Source organism: Trypanosoma conorhini (assembly GCF_003719485.1).
Source record: "Trypanosoma conorhini strain 025E chromosome Unknown Tco_14.4_contig_00466, whole genome shotgun sequence".
Classification (NCBI taxonomy): domain Eukaryota; phylum Euglenozoa; class Kinetoplastea; order Trypanosomatida; family Trypanosomatidae; genus Trypanosoma; species Trypanosoma conorhini.
Window position 1 is genome coordinate 1 of NW_021704554.1, and position 15,078 is coordinate 15,078.

Genomic DNA, 15,078 nt, shown 5'->3' on the forward strand with positions numbered 1-15,078 from the left:
CCCTCCCCCCCAGCAAAAAAAAATAAATAATTCAAGGAATATTCGCCCACCACTCAGACGCACACCGTACAAACAAGTGGGAGATCACGAGCGTTCTTCTGGGCTGGACCAGCTCGTCACGAAGTGACAAGGCTGCCTTCTTTGAGCCCCCGCAATCGCCGAACTTCTCTATATGAAATGTATCAGTGGTAGAAGGGGATTTTTTTTTTGACGGAGAGAGGAGATATATATGAAAAAAAAATGAGGCAAAACAATCTACACTCAATGCTTTCCAACGCGGTATCTTTGGCGAAGAGAAAAGTGCACAAGTAAATAACTCGCACATTCATCTAACCGCATCAAGGCACACGCCCGTTCGAGGAGTTTTCTACAAAAACGCCCACATCCACCAAGAAAACATACAAAAAATGATCCCCAGGTGGGCTGGTATCTTCAGTGGAGACTTCCTCGCGTCCACCACCACGCCCCACAGGAAGTGGACGAAACTAAATTACATGACAAATGCGGAAAGCGGTGTCTGCAATGAAGCGAGTTAACACACTTTCTCCGTTACTGCGCGGTTGCAGGCCTTCGAGTGACGTGAACGCCTTTGTCCTCAGGCAAAAGGGTCAAAACATGTTCAATGAATAAAGCCTCCGCACGGGAGGCCATGGACTCCGCCAGGCCGTGGCACTGCTGTTGTTGAGTGCCTGCCGTCGGTGAGAGTTTGTTGCGCTCCCTCACCCACTCCACGAAGTTGAACTTTGTAAAGATGTGGCGCTTCCGGTAACTGCAAGGCCACTGCTTCAACAGTTTGACAATGTCTTTTTGCATCCCATCTACGGCCTCCTTGGAGAGGGAAGCCGCCGGCACACGAAGCTCAAAGGCCTGAATTCCATCGATGATACGTCGCCGCTCCTCCTCAAGCGCAATCTCGTTTGCTCTTCTCATCCACACACTTCTCCAAAGAAAAGCCTCACCGGGGCCAGGCGGCAGTTCACGCTTCGTGGCGCTAAAACGTGCTCTATTTCGTTGAAACATATTCGCCAACGCGCGTAGCGGGGGCTGGCCGTTGGTGGATGTCTCATGACGCATCACCATAAAGCGGCACACATCCCGCGCGGCCAAGGACTTATCCAGGTCGAACTGTTCCTTGTAACTTACGTAGTCAAATTTATGCCGCAACCTTTCTACAAACATGGAGTCCACCGTTCGACAACCCGTAAGCTCTCGTCGCCCCTTAACGGGGGACGCTGGCTCCTCTGTGAGATTATGAATCAACCGCCAACTTTGCACGGGCTCCCGCTTCAACCTCTCCAAGAGGGTCGGAAACCCATTACAGCCTTTGGGGGACGACAGCGATGCCTCCTGACGCTTCCGTTCCTCGCCCACACCATCGTCGTCTTCCTCTTCCTCTACTTTTTGCCGCGGCCGCTCTCGGTGGTTGCGGCGGCGGTGTAGAGGTTGCTGCGCCTTCTCCCATTTCCTAGCCGCCTCCGATATTGGAGCGTTCGCATCTCTGGGAAAACGTCCGTTGTTGATGGCAATTACCAAGGATCTATTTTTACTGAACGGTTCTGCGCTGCGGGTGACGCGTTGCTTCGCACGCTGCCCCTCCATCCACACCTCCAGCGCACCCTTTTCCCCCCCCGCTGCCGCTGCCGCCGCCGTCGCCGTCGCCGTCGCCGTCGCCGCAGGAGTCGCACTGGGCGCATTGCCGGACTGCACCCACGACGCAACGCTCTCCTTCGAAGCCGATTGGCTCTTCGCATTCGTTTTGCGCTTCCTCACCAACGCCTCATCGAGCCCGCGCGACAGGGCCTTAATGTAGAGTTGTGAGTCGGTCTCCGTTTGCTCGCAGCTCTCGCTGCCGCTGGGACGCTTGGCATTTTCAGGGAACCTGGGACATGCCTGTTGCATCAGCGACACCATGAGATCAGAGTCGTCGGCGTACATGACTTTACTACACAAAATATTCTTATTGATGCGTGACCCACGCAACCGCTGCCTAAGTGGCCCCCCGCTGCTCGTCCCCATTGCAGTCGAATTTGCAAGCGCCATACTCCGCAATTGCGAGGAGGCTGTGGAGGGCCGCCTGCCACTCGCAGACGGACGGGCCTCCATCACGTCGCTAGCGGCCACGCAACGAACTGGAAAACCGCAGCCAACGTCGTACCGAGGGGAGTCAGCAAAAAAGAGCACAATACAGAGAGCAATAAGGAAAGAAGCAAGGAAAGACAACAACATTGGGAGCATTGCTTCAAAGCTGCAAGAAAACATATATATATGTGACGACGCGGCATCAAACCCCACAAGGCCTTGCACACAGTTGCCTTATATTTAAATATATTGCAATGGAATATGTATATGCGTGTGTATTTGCCCTTGCAGCAAAAACTATTTGTCCATGCCAGTTCGTCTCCACTACAGCACCAGCCCCTCCACATGATGGGACATACCGCTTTGCTGAAGAGCCGCGCAATAACGCAGAACAGTGTTCACGTGATTACTCTCTCGCTCTGCATTGGCCAACGCCACCACCTCAAACGAACGATTCTGTTGCGCTGCAGGCTTCCATGCCTCTGCTGCAGCTTCAGCAGAAAGAATAGCTTTTCCAAGTGCTTGCGCCGCCGCCTTCCGCAAATCCTCCGACGCGAGTTGCAGACCCACCACCCGGCAGACGGACTCAGCCAACTCCTCCGCGGAATCTAACGCCACGCCTGCATCGCTGGAGGAGCGAATTCGCACAAGTAAAGTCTCTTCAAGTGGGCGGACAAACTCCGTCGCCGACACCCGTAACGCAGCGCACCACAGCAAGACACCCTCCAATAGAATGGTCATGGCCAGAGTTGGCATCGCGGCGCATCGTTGCAAAGTAAGACAGGGACGACGAAGAAATGACACTAACGCGGAGCGAATCTCCTCGTCCCCCGCAGCATCCCCGAAACCGACGGCCGCCAAGCCCATGACGCAATCCACAAAGCGATCCAGATCATCCGCTTGTGATCTTCGAGCATATTCAATGAAGTACCGACGACTGTCATCCGCCAGCTGTTGGGAGAGGGACGCATTTTCATGTTGCATGTCTGCAGATGCGGAGGCAAGGAGCGAAGCATAACCACACTGTCGGTTCAAAGAAAATGCGTGGGCCGATGAGAAACACTCTTCTCGACAAAGTGCGACCAGTCCCGGAAGGGCGGCGTACCGGCAGGATGCAAGCGCCTCCAGCAACTCCACGAGTTGATCCACCTCAGTGTTGCTAATAGTTTTTGCCTTGACGCAAGCTACGGCATGAGAAGCCGCGGTCTGCAGTAACACTTGAGACACCGCCGAATTCAGCAAGGACGACAATGACGTGAGAATGCCTATTACCTGTGACAAGCCACAAGCTTGGGTCATCATCAAACGCATCAAGACCATCTCCACTTGTTTAAAGGAGGATGGCACAAAATTGCAGGCAGCAAGACCCTCCACGAGCTCCACAGCTTCTTCCACGGAGGGATTTTGCTGCATGGCGGTTCCTATGGCCGTCTCCAAGACATTAAACAGCCTGTCAAAACGGGAATCTAACTGCCTTGTTTCACTCCGCATACGCGCCAGCAGAGGCAGTAGCGTGTTCACCTCTTTTAAGGTCAAGGACACCTTGCCTGCTGCCGCTTTGTGCGACAGGTGCTGCACCAAATCCACCAAAAGTGTATTTCCGCTGACACGGACGTTGGGCGCCTCAAGTCTGTCAACAAGTTCCGCCAACTGTGCGGACGATTGCGCGCCCAACGCGACACGCCGCAGCCCTTGCGCACTGCGAATGCCCAAGTTATAATGAACGAGAGCCTCTTTATTCGTTCGCTCCGCGTGCTGCTGGAGATCCACAACTGGAATATAACCCCCCTCGCTCATAACTCGCGTTCGGGGACCGTCCAAGCGGTACAGAAGATACTTGCATCGCGCCAAGGCGACCTGAGACACCTGTGCGTACCTCGCCTTAAAAGACGCCTCTTCCTCGTTGTCGACGGCGTCGCGTGCGAAGAAGGCGGCGTTCTGTTCCTTCACCTCGACACAGAAACGCATGATGGTGCATATCTCTTCCTCCCCCACATTTTCCAACGCATCTTTTCCTCCAAACGCCTCGACACTCATCAATCGTGAGAGCCCCTGCAAGCTGCCGCGTCGCTCAACTGCCCCGGCCGAATTGGAGAATACATATGCATTGCTGTCAGCGCCAAGTATGCTCATGATGCGAATGGCCCCAAGTGTTGTGTAAACAAATGGCACATTCGTGAGGATGCACCTTCCATCGCCCACGGCGACGCCGTCAGTGCCGCTGTCGCCCGACGCAAAAAACAGAGAAAAAGGCACCTTGTGGTTGACACAAAGTGCGGCACATGTGACGAACAATTCCAATGCGGTTGAGGGAAGACTAAAAAGCGTTGGATCGTCTCGCGCGCGGCGGGCGACAATGGCCACTTCGCGGTGAAGGTCAAGTGGCAAAAACTCCTCTGCGTCCACCGTGTCCGCCGGATGCGCTTTTCGGACACAAAAGGTTGAAGCAGCCTCAAGCCACCGAAGCGCGTCAAGCATCTGTCTCACGCTCAGCTGCGCGCCGTGCGAGGGCTCCCCCGCCTCAGCTTCCTCGTCGGGCCAGAGGATACGACGCACCTCTTCAAAGCGATGACGGATGGCAATCCAGTGCCTCTTTCGTTTTAGTCTTCGATCGTAATGCTCGTAGTCAGGACCCACATTGAGTTCCCCATAAAACGGCAGGTTTTTCATGCCTGTCGTGTCCATTAAAACGTACTCCTTGCAAAAGGAAACAAACGCCTCATGCAGCTCACGTAGGGAATCCGCATCCGGGGGTTTCTGCAGGCACTCATCTACTGGTGATGGCATCTCATCCTCCATGTCGCCAACGTCTGAGAAGCTTGTGTCTATTTCTTTCCAACCCCCGACCGAATTTGTCATATCCACCTGCGGGTGCGTTAGCTCTGCCACCGGAACTGAAAAAGTGAATGTGCGCCCCTTCTTATTTGTGTACGTGACCTTTGTGGTTCCTGGTATGCGTCGCGGGACGCCTTCTGTCATGCCCTGCTTGACCTGCGGTTGCTTCCCAAGAGGCTGGCTGAACCCGCCCCGTGTGCGTCTCCCGCCGATGGAGATGAAGCGCCGTCCCCAATGCGTAAAGTCGTGCCGGCAACCGCGAAGCATTCAGGCAGAGAGCGAGAGGGAGAAAAAAAAAAGAGAGAGAAGAGGCGAGAAACCGCGCGAGACCGCCGTCTTCGCCCCGACAGTCCCAGAAAGAGGATAAGGCTGAGAAAAGAAAGGAAAGGAAAGGAACGAGGCACAAGACTGCTTGAGTGGCGCCGTCCCCCTCAGAATACAGAGCCTTGCGAGCTTCTGTTGCTGGCGCTGATCCTCCTCCTCCTCCTCTCTCTCTTTCTCTCTCTTCCGCCGTGTTAGTTTACCCAACGAAACGCGACAACTGGCGTGCACCGTACAACACCACTGCACACATTCAACAAAATCAACATCAACACCACCGAACGGGGCGCGCACGCCCAAAAGAAAAAAAGAAAAGAACCGAACGAGAGGCACGACAGCACCCTCAATGCAACACCAACGCCGGTGGACAACTCAAAAAAAGTGGGAAGAATGGAAAGAGGAAAAGAAGTGCGCCGGAAATGATGCCACATATGATACCCACGCTCCCAGATACTCGCGCGTGGTACGAAGAGAGACAAACCACATACAAAAGCACAAAGAAAAGGGAAATGGGAAAGACGTGGAAAAGAAAAAGGGAGCAATAACAAGTAGAAGGGCAAAGTTGCAAAAAAAAAAAAGGTGCATAAAGAGCAGAGGGGAAAAAACAAGTGAAAACAAGTCAAGTGGGGGAAAGTAAAGGCATATAAGCAACTATATAGCTCGACGTAGGGATAAACAGCAGTTTGCATTCAAAAACACAGACGTACACCAACAAAAAAAAGCACGCATCCCCATACTACCGAGGGAAAAACAAAACACACTGATAAATATAAAAGAGGAGGAAACACATCGAGAAATGAAATCCCTCCTCTACGATGCACCACTAGTCGTACAATTTTGGCAATGAGGAAGCAAAGTTCACTGTAGTTTGAGTTCCCGTTGCATCTTCCGTGCCCAAAATATAATGGGTTTGAGATGCAGTATACTGAAACGTCTGCGCGCACGTGCTGCCAAGCTGTGGAAGAATATTTACTCCCACTTTAGCCTCCATTGCCTTGGCTTTTTCGTTTTCTAATCGCAAGCGCTTGGCTTTCTTCGCGTTTTCCCTCAACGCTTTAAAGTAAGGGTGCCGCAACGCCTCCCGCGCCGTTACCCGATGCTCTTCATCATACGTTAACAACTTGGTCAACAAATCTAAGGCTTCAGGTGAGGCATTCGGTAGCAGTTTCGCAATCCCCGTGCCCTGCTTCTGTGGAAATTCAAGATCCATGCGCGTACCGGACCTCTTCAGTTTATTTAATACCTCAGGCGGTGGGGTACCAATCACATTGTGGATCCTGTGAATTTGATCCAGCTCATTATTCCCAGGAAAGAGAGGAAACAAGGCCATAATCTCAAAAAAGACGCATCCCGCACTCCACAAGTCCATCTTGTACGTGTAATAGCCGTCCGTCAAGAGACACTCCGGGGCACGGTACCAGCGAGTTGAAATATATTCTGTCAATGGCTGTCTAGAGTATGCGCCTTTGCACGATCCAAAATCTGCCAGCTTCAATGTGCCATCTTCGTTGACGAGGAGATTCTCCGGCTTTATATCACGGTGAAACAAACCCGTGCGGTGAGCATGGTCGAGCCCTTTAAGAAGTTGATACATAAATTTCATCACCCACCCCTCACCAATGAAATGACGACGTCCTTTTATAAGTTCGTACAAATTCATATCCATGTATTCAAACACCAGCGCCAGTCGTCCTGTTGATCGGTCAAACATCACCTCAATGAGCTGAACTATGTTTGGATGGGGTTGCAGCCGTCGCACTGCCTGAATCTCGCGCAGGCGGTTCACCTGCTCCTTTGTCTTGAAAAGCTTTTTCATGCATTTGATCGCCACAAAACGTTTTGTCTCTATATCTTGTGCTTTAAGTACCTCACTAAACGTCCCCTCCCCTTTTTTTCCGAGAATCCTGTATTTTTGCATGGCCGCTAAGGAACAAGCCCTTGCCTTTCCCTTCCTCTCTGCCCCTCCCCCACCAAACACACACCGACACAGCGTCAGACACGGAGGGAGTCCTTTTGCCCCCCACCAACTTTTGCTTCTCCCTTAGGCAGAGAGAACCAATAAAAAAAAACGCCTATTCTCCCCCCTTCAAGACGACGCCAAAGCAATGTGCAGAGCACGTCTACACTCAGAGGCGTATCACACAATCAGCTCCACGCAGGCGCACCTAGTTCCAGCCTCCTTCAGCGAGGAAGAGGAGGGGAGGGGGGAGGGAGGACGTGGGAAACAAGTAAGGCGACACCTGCTACTTCCTTCAGTGCACCTAATATTTTTTCTTTTTATGGGTGCAAACGTGGATTTGGAGCCTGTTTACATCACCACAAGGAGAAAACGAAATAAAAATGAAGAGAAGCGGAGGAAGCATTTCATTTTTGTTCGCATCTTTATGTATAGACATATACCAACGCATATATATATATATATATGTATGTGCAGCATCATCGTTGTGACTCCCGCTAGAGGCAGACAGACGGAGGCAAGGACTGAAGAAATTGCAGACCTCTCACAGAAGAGATCTTCCCGAAATACAGACACACATATATATATCTTGATCGATAGATAGATAGATCGATAGATAGATAGATAGATATATATATATGTGTGTGTGTGTTATTACCTCATGCCTGCGGGAATATATATATACATATAAGTAACAAAAACAAAAAAAACAGTAGAAGAAACTCAACATAGTCGGAATGGATTTTTGCCCAAAGCAAAGAAGGGAAACAAAAAAAACACACACACTTCTCTTTATCGCACGCCCGTCCTTCATCGGGTGGTTGTCTTCCACGCACTTGCCCGGCAAAAAAGACTGCTCCCCCGCTCGGCAGTATTTCATCGTCGTCGTTGCCCCCTCGAAGAGAGGGAGTTAGGCGTACAGAGACCAGGTCGTTTGCGCCAGGAGGAATAACAGTATTTACTCTCAGTTATTGCTGTCGTTTTCTTTTTCCTCCCCTCTCTCTCTCTCTCTCTCTTTCCTTTTCTTCTTCCACCTACCTTGTGCCGTTGCACAACCAACGCAAAAAAAAACACCTGCACACAGGTAACAAAAAGTACTGAACGAAACACAGAGCTGCATCCCTATAAAACAACAACAACAACACACACACAGACACACAAACGCACAAAGAAGGAGGGAAAGGGACCTAAACCAATGAGGCCGCAGCAAGCACAAAAGAACAACAAGAACGTGTCAATTACTGAAACGTGTCAGGATCGCCCGTTTTTTTTTGTACTGTGGGCCTCCTTTCCCATCCATTCCTGCGCATCCCTCTCCAAGCGAAACAACCACACTCTTTCCTCTCCGTATTCATTACGCACCTCCGCCCCTCTCCTCCCAAGAGCGCTAGGGTGGTTAACTCAGGCTTCGCGAAAAATAAAAATGTTTTTTTTTGTTAGTTCCACAATAAAAAAAGTCACACGCATAAAAAAAAGAAAAGAAAAATTAGAAACAACAACAAAATAAGCAACACAAAAAACAACAACAACAACAACAGGGGAAAATAAGGCGAGTGCAAGCATGCAGGCGCCCCCCTCCTCTCCGCGCCGACGCCAAGGGGATGAAGACCACATGGCCTGGAAAAAGTACACATAAAAAAAAAGTATTTCGACTTAGCTGGGAAAATAAGCAAAAAAAACCGAAGGGAAAAAACACTAAATAAAACAAAAAACAGCGGATAGGTAGATATCATACATGTAAAGAATGAGGGCAGAAACATGGAGCAGAGATCAATTCAGCACACACACCCCTCCCCCTGGCGATGCCGACCACCCCGCCGTGGTGCCAGGGTCCAGTACTCTCGGTTATAACGAGGGGAAGCTAAGAGTCGGTCCTTCCTGAGAGCCACTGCGTGTTGGAAGGTCTAGTACCCTGTCCAAGGGGAACCAATCCCGCATCATATCGCGCTCCTGTAGTGGACGTGGTGATGCGGGTAGGTCAAAATGCGCAGATGCTTCGATGGAGTTAGGGCATAGAGTGGAGACCCTCCATCAGACAACGTGCTTTCCGCCGTTGGCCTGCGCCCGCAGTTTTTCATCTCCGAACAGCCGCGCAAGCGGCCCAAGGGGGTTTTAGTGGGTATGGATGCACTCTTCAGCATCGAGTCCCACATCGCCACGATGTCGGACGTTGTGGTGATGCGTGAGTGCATTTCCTCCTCGTTCTGTGAGCGCACGTCCAACGTCGGTTGCCGTAAAACGCACACTGACAGAAAAGAAAAAGAAAACAAAAAAATTCAGCACCCTCCTTCCTGCGGTTGCCCCCAGGACACACTGCAACCCCATGAAAAGAAGGAATGAAACACACAAAGGGGGAAAAAAATGCTGTTCTTCCGTCCTTTTGCTCCACCGTAATACCAGCACTTGCAGTGGTTGCGGAACAATGGCACGCCACCCATGAAAAAAAAAATGCAGAGGGGAAAGGAAACAACAACAAATACAAGGAAATTGTAAACATCAGAACTCCACTTGTGAACCCACCAACGGGGTGACTTGCGTGTCCCTAGTTTTCCCTACTTTCCCCCTTCTTTGCGCCAGGTAAGGCATGTGCATAAAACAACAAAAACACAAAATACCAAAAATAAAAATAAAAACAAGGAACTCTTTACCTGTATAATAAAATCTCGATTTGTCCTGGTTCGTATGTCGGTTCCCCGTTGCCAGCTGCGCCACCCGTCACCCGTCACCCCCACTCGTCTTTTGGCCACGACTCCCCGCGCACACGAGTGGGCCAAAGACACCAACAAATTACTGCACAGGAGAGATGAAAATGCCCGCCAATCCTCCATGGCGCTCAAATTACACATGAACAAAAAAGCAAAAAGAAGAACTGTAACAGTTATTCCATTTTTTTTTTGGCGCAGTGGAGATAAAAGAAGGAAAGAAGGGTAGGAAACCAAAACAAACAAAAAACAAGAAAGAAAGAGACTTAAATTATGAATGCTGTCTCACACAGCCCTTCTGAAACAAGAGCAAGATAGAGTGAAAGAGAGGGAGGGTGGACATTTTTGCGCCAACTTAATTCCCTTATCTCCATTTTCCTCATTCTATTCCCTCCAGTGCACATTAGGAACATGACGTCACTTCACTAGAATTGGGTTCTCTTCTTCTTTTCCCTCCCTGCCTTCAAACCCCCTTCCGTCTTGCTATCTCCCTTTTTTTCGCTTTCTTTTCTTCAAATTCCCCTTCAGTACGTTAATTTGCATATCACACACATTTACTTTCCTATGCACGGATATGCATTAGTGCCTATGCATGGGCAGTCATTTCACAAGCTTCTGGGGGCGTCCGTCCTGAACAGGAACCTCCCCGCTTGTGCACGGCACGTTGCCGCGGCAGTGGAGGAACGGTACTTGTATTGTTATTCACTTCTAGTGCAACAATCTCATCAAGGTACGCACACCACACGCGGCAACGAAACACTTCAAAAGCTGCTCGCTGAAAGCGTCGAAAATCGACGAACGACCTTGATTCCCTGGCAATAATAACTGTAATCTTGCGTCCGTCAAGCTGATACATGACATCTTTAATGTGGGCGGGACACCTTACCTTCCATGCAAGCATGCACATCGTGCCGAGAGCCTTTTTCTCCTTTGCAGCAATTGCGTTGTGGCATTCAAGGTCTTCGGGTGTGGCCGCGCGGAGCACTTTTACTCGGGTCTGATTCGGTTTGCTCGAGAGGGGCTCAACGAGCTTGACAAAGCCAAGGTCCTCACCGCGATCCCCCTCCGTGACCAACGCATCTCCCACCTTAACGCTGAAAGGAGCTTGAAATTTTTTCACTCCGTACTTGAACCCAACCAGGCCGGTGCAAGAAACAGGGTCCTTTGCATCCTCGGTAGGCAAAACAACTGGTGGGGTGGCGTTCAGGCCGGCATCCACCAAGAAAGGGGCATCTAGTGCGGCGGCAAATGGGGCAGGGGCGGCAGCTATGGCGGGCAGTGGCTCTGAAACGCAGGGACCGTAGGGGTTGTGGCGGTACCAGCGAACACGCTCCGCACCCAGTGTCTTACGGGAAAAAGACAGAGACGGAGATGGAACCATTACACATAATAATAAGAAAAATTTGCTGTTCTTATTGCTTTTTGGTGGTTTATTGCAAGAACAACCAATTTAATAAAAAACTTTCTAGAGAAACACGTAAAAGAGAAGGTAGCATACGTGACGATGTTAGTGTAGCCTCTGCCCACACCACCGCCACCACCACAGCCGTTATCATCATCACCGGCAACAGGTATGATTGTGATCTATTGCGGTGTCCAGGTCGAAGGGAAAGAAGTGCAGGCCCCCGTATGGATAGCTACACGTGCACCGACCTTCTCCCCCCACTCTCACTCCCGGCTTCTAGCTTAAGATGTGTATATCATCTAGTTATCAGCGTTAATTTCACAAGCAATAACAAATGCAGAGCAGAAAAAAAAAACGTACATAAATAATTATGCAAATAAAAGCCATCTTTTTTTTTTTGCACTATCCTAGCCCCATACTTCAAAACTTTGTGTGAGCTCAGAATAACGGGGCGGAGGAGGCGTGTGCGTCAGCGTGCGCAGGGCACTCTCTGGAGGTCCCCTTCACCTGAAAACTCTGGTTACTCCTCCATCACATTGCAGCATTTGCCCGAGTTGGTTCAACCGCCTTTGTTTCTTGTATCCCCACACTCACCGTAGGCGGGCCCACCTCATATGATGAAAGCACCTCAACCGCCACCACGACGGCGTTTCCATCCCCAGCCTCGGTGGACGCGCTTGAGCCGCAGCACGGCCACCAGCCGATTAAAAGCTGCAGTTGCCACGGCGCCCCATCTGGTGAGTGACGCATTGCCACAAATGTCACAGCCGTCACATAGAAGGACACAAGAATATCGTCGGTGTAGTGAGAACGGGAGGCAATAATAAAGTAGAAACTAAGAAGGACCAACACAACAGACAGGGGCCGAAATATCATGTGCAACATGGGCCCATAAACCCACTGCAGCATGACACTAAGCGTGATGTTGACTGTATGACCGCTGAACATTAGATCCCCGCAGTGAATTGCCCCAGAACCTAGCGTTACCACCGTCAGAATCACGTTTTTAACCGGATTTTCGATTTTTACTGGGTTCTGGCAGTGATTGTCTGTCGCGGGATATGACGTCATGACAATAACAAGTGAACGAAACAGCAGGACCGTAAAGTACGTTGTCACGAAGCGAATCCAGGCAATCAAATGCACATCCCGCTTTTCAATTCCAGTATCATGCTTTCCTTCCCACACACCAAAAAGGAATCTGCTGACAAATGGAATCTGAAATGGAAGCTGTATTTCATTGCGCCTCTCGCTCTGACGATGGAGCAGGTACAACTTAAACAAGACCAGTATACTAAGCGCGTTAAGAAGTCCTATGCCGACATCCGTCATGTTCTCCAGCCATCCAACTTTTGGAAACAACTCAAAAAGAATATCGGGCAGTGGCCGAACAATCTTGGGGTCTGGCATCCGCTCATTAGTCACCAGAAGTGCACAGGCGAGGATAAAAATAGAGAATAAAAGCACTGGTATGAAACGAATGGCCTGCGTTTTCAGCGGCAGCGGCCCCGAAGGCCACGCACGTTCCATTAAAACCAACAAAACTCCTTGATGTGCAGCCTATATATATAAAAAAAGGACAGTCCGCACGCTTGCTATATCCACATGGGGTCGGCGGTGGATGAGAAAAGGAAGGAAAAGTCGCGAAGAGGCATGAAACCGCGGAACTCCCCGTCCCCCCCACACGCCTCTTCACCAGGGGTAAAAGAAGAAATACGCAACTACGAAAAAAAAGACATCAACAACAACACAGGCACCACAGGAGGACAAAACGGCACGCGGCACGGATGAAACGGCCACCGTACTCCCCGCCGTGAACGCCACACAGCCAAAACTTTTCAAACTCACTAAACAGGCAAGTTGGGGGCAAATCAACTCCCGCATCGCCCATATCATTGGGGGAGTGCGCCGGCTACACGAACGCGGCTCTCACCACCGGCGAAAATGAATCCCCGGGATTCATGGAAGGCGCAGGTTGTCCTGCCACTTCGCGGACGCTCGCTGAAGGGGTGGTGGTCGTAGTTGTTGTACCTGCCCTGCTTGGGGTGTCCTCGCTGGCGTTCTCGTCCCTTGCCGCACTTTCGTACCGAATTTCCCGCACAACATTCACTGTTGTCGCCACGACGATGCAGAAACAGAGGGCCGCTAACGGCAAAAGATGGCCGTGGCGTACCAACCAGCCATTCACGTTACGGCCTGCCCCCGCACTCTCGCGCATTGTCAGGTGCAAATATCTCGCGCATCGGGGCGGAGTGCAGAACACAAAACAAACCAGGCAGGAAGCCAAACGCAGATGCCCAGCGAGGAGGAGGGAACAAGAAGAGGGCGAAAAAAAAGGGAAAGAAAATTTTAAAGAAGAAATACAAAGAGAGGAAACCTAAATCCATGCGTGGGTATCGATAAATTAACTGCCACTACCTCACCACAAACGCCGGGAAGAAGACCGGCGAGGCCAACTGGGGATTAATAACAATGAGGAATAATAATAATAATATTAATAATAAAATAGACGCCTGAGCTCATCTCCATGCATGGCCGCTACCAACCCTTATCTCCACCTTCCACGCCCAATCGCTGAGTTCCACTCTGGCAGTTAAACCGCTCAGAGAGAATGTCAGCAAAAATAAGAGCACCATCTGTGCATAGCTTTGCCGTGCCCGCGGGTAAAGTTCCCAGACATGCGCACCACTTCTCTCCATTCAGCTGAGCTGCGATAGGATAGGGACCTGTTGAGGCACGACCCCAAAATGGAAACCACCGTTGATGTACTGAAGCAGTATTCAACGCACGCAATAACTCCAGCGTCGCTGCAGCAACTTCGGTAGAGGAAATTGCATCGCCAGAGGTCATGTTTCGCCGCTCAAGCTCATTCAAATAGGTCTCGTACCGTTCCACAATGACTGAGGGTGAGATGAGTTGTGACAACAGCTTTGCATTTGAGGTGTGTCCCACCGCAAGCACACAAAGTGCCCGCACCGCGACATCGTACGGAAACACCCCGTTTAATGTTTTCTCTACCACCCCCCTGCACAATATCTCCGAAGCAAAGGCCTTGTTGTTGCCGCCCCGCCGGGACGAAAGTGTCTCTTTCTTCCTGTCAACGGTTTCCGCAGTAAACAAGGAGCGATGCACAATGCACCAGCTATTAAAAATATCGGCAATGTAAAAATACGGAATGTCGTACGAGACGTGCTCCTCTAGCCACGCTATTTGTCCAGGTAGATCACACTCCTGTAGGATCTGCTCAAATGTCCAGCGCTCCGCCTCCTCGTTACTGCCGCCTTCCCTGCCAAGACGCTCGATCATGGTCTTGAGAAAGTCCTCCGAGTAACCATACTTCTCGGTGAACGCAACAGGAAACACATGCTGCTGGAGATAAAGCTGCAACTTGAGGTTGCTCATACGGAGCTGTCTAAGGTAGCTCTCGTCAATGAGGTGCTTTTCTTCCACGGCGCGGTAGGCCACCCATCCAGTGGCAAAGCCACCAATTGGCAACAACACACTCTGACCAAAGGAATACAAGCGACCAAGCGCCATCGGCAGACTACGACGGAATAAAGAAGCGGCATAGACCACACACACACACACACACACGCAACGGGAAGCCGGCAAAGAGGGCACCAATGGCAGGAAGCGTGGAAGGTGCCTCCTCGTGCCGAGGAGGCCTCAAGCAGGTAGCAAAGGGAGAAGTGCGGGAACGCAACAGAGGGCCCTCTCCAAGTCTCGAGTGGAATAAACTTCGTTTTAATGGAACAGAGAAGAAACAAACGTGACTCTCC

General features: G+C 50.8%; 7 protein-coding genes across 7 annotated transcripts, besides 13 other annotated features; all 7 read right to left on the bottom strand.

The window, feature by feature from the left end:
• Positions 1 to 549: 549 nt before the first annotated feature.
• Tco025E_06698 (putative DNA repair protein RAD2) lies at positions 550 to 2,103 on the bottom strand (the record flags this gene model as incomplete). The annotated part of the gene is made up of 1 exon (XM_029373573.1): positions 550 to 2,103. One exon carries the CDS (start codon positions 2,101 to 2,103, stop codon positions 550 to 552), a length of 1,554 nt encoding a protein of 517 aa, XP_029226321.1.
• A 300-nt stretch (positions 2,104 to 2,403) lies between these two features.
• Positions 2,404 to 5,181, bottom strand: Tco025E_06699 (putative target SNARE; the record flags this gene model as incomplete). The annotated part of the gene is made up of 1 exon (XM_029373574.1): positions 2,404 to 5,181. One exon carries the CDS (start codon positions 5,179 to 5,181, stop codon positions 2,404 to 2,406), a length of 2,778 nt encoding a protein of 925 aa, XP_029226322.1.
• A 6-nt stretch (positions 5,182 to 5,187) lies between these two features.
• Positions 5,188 to 5,231: a sequence feature (GA-rich).
• A 157-nt stretch (positions 5,232 to 5,388) lies between these two features.
• Positions 5,389 to 5,420: a microsatellite.
• Positions 5,421 to 5,426: a microsatellite.
• A 632-nt stretch (positions 5,427 to 6,058) lies between these two features.
• Positions 6,059 to 7,153, bottom strand: Tco025E_06700 (putative protein kinase; the record flags this gene model as incomplete). Its single annotated transcript, XM_029373575.1, has 1 exon — positions 6,059 to 7,153. The coding sequence occupies one exon, from the start codon at positions 7,151 to 7,153 to the stop codon at positions 6,059 to 6,061; it is 1,095 nt and encodes a 364-aa protein (XP_029226323.1).
• A 265-nt stretch (positions 7,154 to 7,418) lies between these two features.
• Positions 7,419 to 7,451: a sequence feature (G-rich).
• A 167-nt stretch (positions 7,452 to 7,618) lies between these two features.
• Positions 7,619 to 7,663: a microsatellite.
• A 124-nt stretch (positions 7,664 to 7,787) lies between these two features.
• Positions 7,788 to 7,823: a microsatellite.
• A 352-nt stretch (positions 7,824 to 8,175) lies between these two features.
• Positions 8,176 to 8,211: a microsatellite.
• Positions 8,212 to 8,320: 109 nt separating this feature from the next.
• Positions 8,321 to 8,361: a microsatellite.
• A 298-nt stretch (positions 8,362 to 8,659) lies between these two features.
• Positions 8,660 to 8,729: a microsatellite.
• Positions 8,730 to 9,784: 1,055 nt separating this feature from the next.
• Positions 9,785 to 9,828: a sequence feature (A-rich).
• A 275-nt stretch (positions 9,829 to 10,103) lies between these two features.
• Positions 10,104 to 10,157: a sequence feature (A-rich).
• A 323-nt stretch (positions 10,158 to 10,480) lies between these two features.
• Positions 10,481 to 11,275, bottom strand: Tco025E_06701 (uncharacterized protein; the record flags this gene model as incomplete). Its single annotated transcript, XM_029373576.1, has 1 exon — positions 10,481 to 11,275. One exon carries the CDS (start codon positions 11,273 to 11,275, stop codon positions 10,481 to 10,483), a length of 795 nt encoding a protein of 264 aa, XP_029226324.1.
• A 555-nt stretch (positions 11,276 to 11,830) lies between these two features.
• Tco025E_06702 (phosphatidylcholine:ceramide cholinephosphotransferase 2) lies at positions 11,831 to 12,829 on the bottom strand (the record flags this gene model as incomplete). Its single annotated transcript, XM_029373577.1, has 1 exon — positions 11,831 to 12,829. One exon carries the CDS (start codon positions 12,827 to 12,829, stop codon positions 11,831 to 11,833), a length of 999 nt encoding a protein of 332 aa, XP_029226325.1.
• A 382-nt stretch (positions 12,830 to 13,211) lies between these two features.
• On the bottom strand, positions 13,212 to 13,517 carry Tco025E_06703 (uncharacterized protein; the record flags this gene model as incomplete). The annotated part of the gene is made up of 1 exon (XM_029373578.1): positions 13,212 to 13,517. One exon carries the CDS (start codon positions 13,515 to 13,517, stop codon positions 13,212 to 13,214), a length of 306 nt encoding a protein of 101 aa, XP_029226326.1.
• Positions 13,518 to 13,763: 246 nt separating this feature from the next.
• Positions 13,764 to 13,807: a microsatellite.
• Positions 13,808 to 13,837: 30 nt separating this feature from the next.
• Positions 13,838 to 14,836, bottom strand: Tco025E_06704 (uncharacterized protein; the record flags this gene model as incomplete). Its single annotated transcript, XM_029373579.1, has 1 exon — positions 13,838 to 14,836. The coding sequence occupies one exon, from the start codon at positions 14,834 to 14,836 to the stop codon at positions 13,838 to 13,840; it is 999 nt and encodes a 332-aa protein (XP_029226327.1).
• Positions 14,837 to 14,872: 36 nt separating this feature from the next.
• Positions 14,873 to 14,896: a microsatellite.
• The last annotated feature ends 182 nt before the right edge of the window (positions 14,897 to 15,078 follow it).